The sequence below is a fragment of the Halyomorpha halys genome, unplaced genomic scaffold, assembly GCF_000696795.3.
Source record: "Halyomorpha halys isolate HHAL.00 unplaced genomic scaffold, Hhal_1.1 Scaffold1162.1, whole genome shotgun sequence".
In the NCBI taxonomy this organism is placed as follows: Eukaryota; Metazoa; Arthropoda; class Insecta; order Hemiptera; family Pentatomidae; genus Halyomorpha; species Halyomorpha halys.
In genome coordinates this window covers 74,783-81,705 of record NW_027112958.1, presented here as the reverse complement: position 1 = coordinate 81,705, position 6,923 = coordinate 74,783, and the positions used below count along the sequence as shown (strand labels likewise).

The 6,923-nt window shown below is 30.4% G+C and overlaps 1 protein-coding gene across 1 annotated transcript in view; it reads left to right on the top strand.

The window, feature by feature from the left end:
• Positions 1–6,923, top strand: part of LOC106688604 (scavenger receptor class B member 1) — a 96,260-nt gene that overhangs the window by 75,445 nt on the left and 13,892 nt on the right. Inside the window, exons 4-6 of the mRNA XM_067050621.1 lie at positions 560–651; positions 2,981–3,144; positions 5,802–5,946. Of these exons, the coding sequence (XP_066906722.1) occupies positions 560–651; positions 2,981–3,144; positions 5,802–5,946 (401 nt within the window). The remainder of the gene's footprint in view (positions 1–559; positions 652–2,980; positions 3,145–5,801; positions 5,947–6,923) is intronic.

The following is a 6,923-nucleotide window of genomic DNA, read 5'->3' as shown; positions in this document are numbered from 1 at the left end:
AAAATGTGAATTAGTAGTGCATTACTGTGCAAGAAAGAAAAGTAATTCGTGTTGTGTCTTACCTTTTACTACCTTGGGTATTTTAAGGTTACCTGTTATATTTAATTTTGCATATGTGTTATCCATTCAGGAGCTATTTTGAGTCCGGAGGTGAGGGGCCTCCTCGTGTATTGTCCATGTACGCCAGCCAGCACTTTATGTTTCATTCCGACGTGCTTCCCACAATCTTCGCATATTTCGCAAAAACACCTTTTTTGACTTCATTTCTTCACAAAACTCTGAATTTTTCAATTCCGAGATTGAAAAGTTGATAACACGTTGGGAAAAATTTATAGAACATGAGGGTAAATATTTTTAATAAAATTGTTTTGATTTGTTTTTGTTGTGAAAACTGATGTTTCCTATGAAACGACCCAATATTGCATTCTCAAAATGAATTATTTTCTTAAGTTATTAATTATCTTTAGGTTTAATTAAAATATGATTGATATTAAATAATTCAATATCTATAACAAGTTATATAATCTGTAATTTATATAATGTGTAATTTTTGTTGCAGGATATATAAAATTGTGTTTTACTGGATTGTTGCTGATGGGTCTTGCCTTCTTTGTGCATTTCCTAGAACCGGTGCAAGTCATTCGAGATTTTGTGAGTTGTTATCGATTTATTGATCTATAGTGCTTTATGTTGCATGAATAGTAGTTATTTTTAATTTAATTGTTAAAATATCTACAATTCTAGCCTTAGAGATTCATCTAAATATTTAAAAATCTATTTAATTGCTTAAATAGTATTATTATAAACTGTAACCTGTTCGGTGTAACTTAAGTTTCTAACAACTGACTAAGTATAATTGTAAACCACATATATCTTACAGACACAATATTACATTAAAAAAAAAACACTATAGTACAAAATCTGGGGTGAAAAAAGTCAAGTTATTTCACGCCGGATTTTGATTACTTTAATGAAAACTATGTATAATTACTAGACAAAATTGATGAGTCTGCCAAATATAGGTAAGGGGAATAACAAATAGCTGCTGTTTTTGTTGTGCTAGAAACAATTTTTCACTAGGAGCTATCTTTAAAAAACCAACAACACTAATAAAACCTAAGAGAATAAAAAAAAGGAAAATAAATTTACTAAAATATGAGCCGTAATAGAACTATTTACATTCCCGAGATATAGCTTTTTAAAAAGCTACATTTCATAAAAATTTTGCTGAAAAATCAGTAGTTAGTGAATGCATGTTGAGAAATCTATATCCCAAAAACCAGTTTACGTACAGGTTTCTATCAGCCCTAAAATTAAAGCTAATTTAATGTGGTATAATGTAGTTTTCATGATATTCAACAAAATGTTAATTTCTAGTTGTTCGGAAAAAAATTTGGTCTATGAATAGATACATCTCAGGAACCATAAGACGTACATATCTCTGATTTCTCACAATAAATCCAATAACTACTGGTTTTTCAGGGCATTTCTTATGAAATGTTGCTTTTTAAAAATATATATCTCGAATACTATTGAACGTAAATATCTCCATTAGGGCTCATATTTCAGCAAATTTACTCTACTTTAAATGATGTCTTCTTAGGTTTTCTAGTGTTGTTGGTAGTTTTAAAGATATAGAGCTCCGGATGAAAAAATTATTCTTTTAATGTTTTGAAACAGCCTCCATTTTATATTCCCCCTACCTATACTCATCATCGATTCATTAATTTCGACTAGTAATTATACACAGTTTTCATTAAAGTAATCAATAATTGAGGAGAAATATCTGACTTTTTTTCTCCTCTTTGGCTCTTGTACTCCTACCAAATATATTTTATACTCGTGAAGGAAGTAAACAATTATTACACGAAATAATTTATCAAAGGGCGAAATAAAAAAAATTCTCAAACTTACCTAGGACAGACTTTAGAATTGAATTTGTAAATAATTATCCACTACTTGCCCAACTTGCTAAGTAGCTTTCGAGTTTAATATTTCTATTTTTCAACTATAATTAAAATACATTATATTTTACTATTTTCACTTCTTGTTACACACGCACAAACACATATTTTGTAGTAAATAAATAAATGCCACATTATTGCACTAGTAACACTTTAGTTCCATAAAAGGAAGTAAATACAATTAGATTACTAAATAAATATATTTATTAATTGATTGTTTGAGAGTGGTTAATATTAATAATAACACAAACTGCAATTATCCAATTTATTAATTATTGGAGAAGTTTGTTGGGGGGTGCGGTCATCAAAGAACAACATAAATAAACAAAACAATATTTATTTATTTTAGACCGACGTTTCGACCTGAGTTTCAGGTCTTTATCAGGGGTTATGGCGTAGAAGGTAGGCCTAAAACTGGTTAAACTGGTTTTAGGAGTTGCAGGCCTACCTTTTACGCTATAACCCCTGATAAAGACCTGAAACTCAGGTCGAAACGTCGGCCTAAAATAAATAAATATTGTTTAGTTTATTTATGTTGTTCTTTGCTGACCGCACCCCCAACAAACTTCTCCAATCATTAATCTACGGTCAACTATCTACACCTTATGACCCAATTTATTCTTATCTTTTTATTTTAAAACCTACAACGTTTCAGCTCTCAGGCCATTCAAGGAGACAACCTAAAATTTGATCTCACATTATTACTGTATCACTTCCTCGCATAATACCAATATTTTTGAACATTTGTTTTACTATAATAATTTTTTATTTGAAACACAATGAAAATTCTTCCACACCATAGTCCTCTAATGACCTTTCTTAACTATTTCTTAATTAACTTTATTTAAAAAATATATATATGTAATAATTAATACTGAAAGCATATTAACAATTTTAACCCCAAAATAAATTATTGATAAGCAATACTGTACTAGGAGGTAGAAAACACAATACCTAATATTGCATTGTGTAAACTATAAGAATTGCTCGATATCTGTAATTAAATTTTATTTTAGAACATGAACATGAGAGAAGGTTCCTACATATATAGGATGTGGAAAGCACCGCCGATAAAACTTTACATAAAGGTCTTTATCTTCAACATAACTAACGCTGCACAATTTCTCAAAGGAGAGGATAAAAAACTGAGGGTAGAAGAAGTTGGTCCATACACTTACAGGTTTTTCCTTTTTATCTGTTTACTAATTTATTGCATGTTTCGCCATAATGCATAGCTTCAAGGTAGGTTCCAATTTTAGTTCTTAAGATGTTAAATCATCCTCTATCGCCTGATGGAGCTTAAAAAAAGTTTCCATGTATTTCATGAACTTAATTTGATGAACTGACAGAAATTGTGTACACATACATCCAATTCCATCCACAACGGATCCGGATAGTAACAATGTTATTAAAATGAGCAGTAAAATTGTTCCAGTAAATGAAATTATGATGTTGAATTATAAGGGGTATTCATGATCATTAGTTTAACATGTTAAGGCGTGTTAAATGGAAAAACTTATGCTAAATGGAGAAATATTTCCTTCTTTTACCATGTTAAAACGATATAACATGTAACATGGCTGAGAGTCTGTTACTAGGTCTGTTAAATGGAGAATAACGTCACGAAACAGACCAGTTGATCTTGTCCCCGTTTTATTTGTTGTCGTGTTAGGTTACTTGCTCGTAGTTTGTTTTGTTTTCTTTTCTTTTGTCTTGTATTTTGGACTTTTTAAAAAAATATAATCAGTAGCCAAACTTTTACACTCATTTTAGACATGTTGTAATAAATTACTTTAATCAAAACTTAGAAGTAAAAAATTATATGAAGTTTTGGAAGGAAAGGTTACTAAACAAGTTGCTCAGAAAATCCGCTAGGGGCTCTTATGCATTTACCATTTAACATGAGTTTAAATAGGACTGCTCACAATGCTAATTATAACATTTAACATGGTAAAACATTTTACATTTAACACAATATCATAAATTATATAATTATAAGAACTTTTACCTAAATCTTTAAACTCAAAAATATTCGGTAAAAGAAGAAACGCCTTCAGTTTTTGTGGTTATACTACTCGAGTTGATTTAGTGCACAGCATACAGTTTCCAAGCAACTAGAAGGCGAAAGAACTATAGTCCGTTTAGTCGGATATTTCTACTTCAATTTTTGCATAATTTAATAAAAACTATATATAATACTATTTAAAATTAATGTGTCTGCCAAGTATAGTTTAGGAAAATAAAAAGTGGCAGCTGTAGAAAATATCGAAAAATAAGTAAATTGTAGGAAAATAGTCCAGGCAAATAAATATGTAAATGTAAGTATGTAATTATGTAAATAAAGAAACATAATAGTAGACAAAAATTTAATGCTAACCAACGTTGCAGGGGTCATCCTGAACTAAAAAGGTAAAGAGTTTTTAGTTCAGGATCTGCCCTGACGAAGCCCTGCAACCTATGGAGGTAAGTGCAATAAAATACTTTCTAGTACTTCAAACTAGCTTAAATTCTTGTCTGGCACACATGCCTAATGGTTCCTAAGGAATATTTTTTCATATGGCAAAAATTTTAATCTGAAATACTTTAAATCAACATTTTGAGAACATATTTTGTCAGATATAATAAAAACTACGACTCTTTCGAAGACGAGCATTATAAACTAATTTATCAATCTACCTATACTTTAAGTACCAGAAATATGTACGACAAATGATTCTTGAGATATAGCTTGCAGGGCTTCACAAAGTGTGTCGAAACGTTGGTTAATATTTTAATAGTTAATAGTTTTTTAATACTATTTTATACCTTTATTGACAGACACCCGGAGTATCTTTTTAAGTAGATTTACTTCATACAGCTAGATATCTTCTTCCAATAGGGAAAATGAGTAGTTTTTTTAATTAATATGTGAAAAGCCATATCTCAGGAATCATTTTACGTACATATGTCTACTAGTACTTAAAGTAAAGCTAGATAGTTGCACTATAAAGTAGTTCATATCATTTATCTTCGTAGGAGTAGTAGTTTTTATGATATCTGACAAAATATGTTCACAAAATGTTGATTTCTAGTTTTTCAGATTTAAATGTTTGCTTTATGAAAAAATATACCTCATAGACATAGAGATGTGTACCAGTACTAAAATTTAAAATAGTTTGATATACTTTAAAGTACTTTATTGGATTTATCTCCGTAAGTTTCAAGTACCTAATACTTGAACGTTTCAAACATATCGTTCCTTCCTCAAAAGTTTACAAAAATGCCTCAATACATCGAGAATTTGCAAAATATGCGTACAAATAGGGAATCAAAAAACGACATTAACATTAAACTTACTTTTTTGGACATGGAGCGTGTAAAATAATTTATATCCTGGACAAAATAAAATAATTCATCAAGCTCTCATTTCTCAAATATTTAAACTAAAGCAGCTTTTGAAAAGTATAAAAATGGAATTTCAGGAAATTTTCAGATACCGTTGCATTAGTGAAGTATTATTTTTGGAAATTATGTGAAAGCTAAGGTAGCACTGATTCGACAGATCTTGCACTAGAGTTATTATCCGTTGTTTACAAAGTTAAAGATCCAGACTCTACATTCCAAAGGAACTCCAGCACGACCTTGATAATGAGGAAGCGGTCATGACTGGAATACAAAATTAATTTACTGGAACATTATATAATTAGATGTTGATCCATATGACTACATTAGAAAATGAGTACATAATAATTGATTTATGGAATCTCAGCTTAATTAAAAATAATTTTATTATATGTTATGATTAGCCTGTCTGACTATTGAGAAACAATATGTTTAATGTATTAATTTAAATTTTAGTGAGACCATTGTCAACGAAGAAATAGTTTGGAACGAGAATAAGACCATGTCTTTCACACCAAAGAGAAACGTACAATTTGAACCAGATATGTCTATTGGTGACCCCGATGTTGATATTGTGACCGTAGCAAATATTCCACTATTGGTAAGTACATTGTAAATGATAAAATTGGTGAAAATACGATTAATTTTTTTTTTAAAAGAGAAAGACAAAACAATATATATTGTGTTTATTGAATTATATATTAATTTTTATTTTTTGTAAAATCGTCAATGCTCCTTACTTTGTCACAAATCAAGTCATCCATCAGGATTACTTTACAGGATTGCCGATTTGGCCAGAACCAGATACCATTCCTTCCATGACAAACTTCCCAACCACCCGAATCCACTTGTTTCTAACCTCTTCTCCTTCATTACTTAATAATCCTCCTAGGCATCTGAAAAGAAGATGGCCTAGAAATGTAATTGGAGTTCTATCAGTGGGTAGATTCTCCACACGTTTGTATCATGTCACTATGTCACCTACAGCAAATTTACTTGTTGTATACATATATAAATAACAATAAATAAATTATTTTAAAAAAAATTTATTTATTATATTTATTGTATTTGGCATAGAATATTTATTTTATTTTCACGAGCTCGCAAGGACCATGCGATTACCATTTTCGATTCATCCTCACACCTCCCGCCTTCCTTCTATTCCAATACCCTTCATCCTCCTGAACTTTTTCTCCTACTGTTCCTCTGTCCATTCTCTCCCTCGTCTCTCCTTCATTCCCACAAGAACCCTAACCTTCTTTAGTTTATTCCCAAAACGCTCTCTATCCAAGCAGCCTTCATCCAATATTTTGTCTATCCAGTTCCTCTTTCACATGTTTTACATACCCCCTATACTTTTATAGCAGCAGACTTTGTTGAAAATTTTCTTATTTAGTCTCTGATTTTTCAATCTGACCATGTGCCCATATAATCTCAGTTTCCTGGTCCTGATGACGTTTTCCAGGTCTTCCAAATTCCTATATATTTCCTCATTGGATTTTCTCCTATACCCCAGTTGCGTTATTCAAGGTCCATGAATCCTCCTCAGAATTTATTTATTATATTATTTAATTTTTA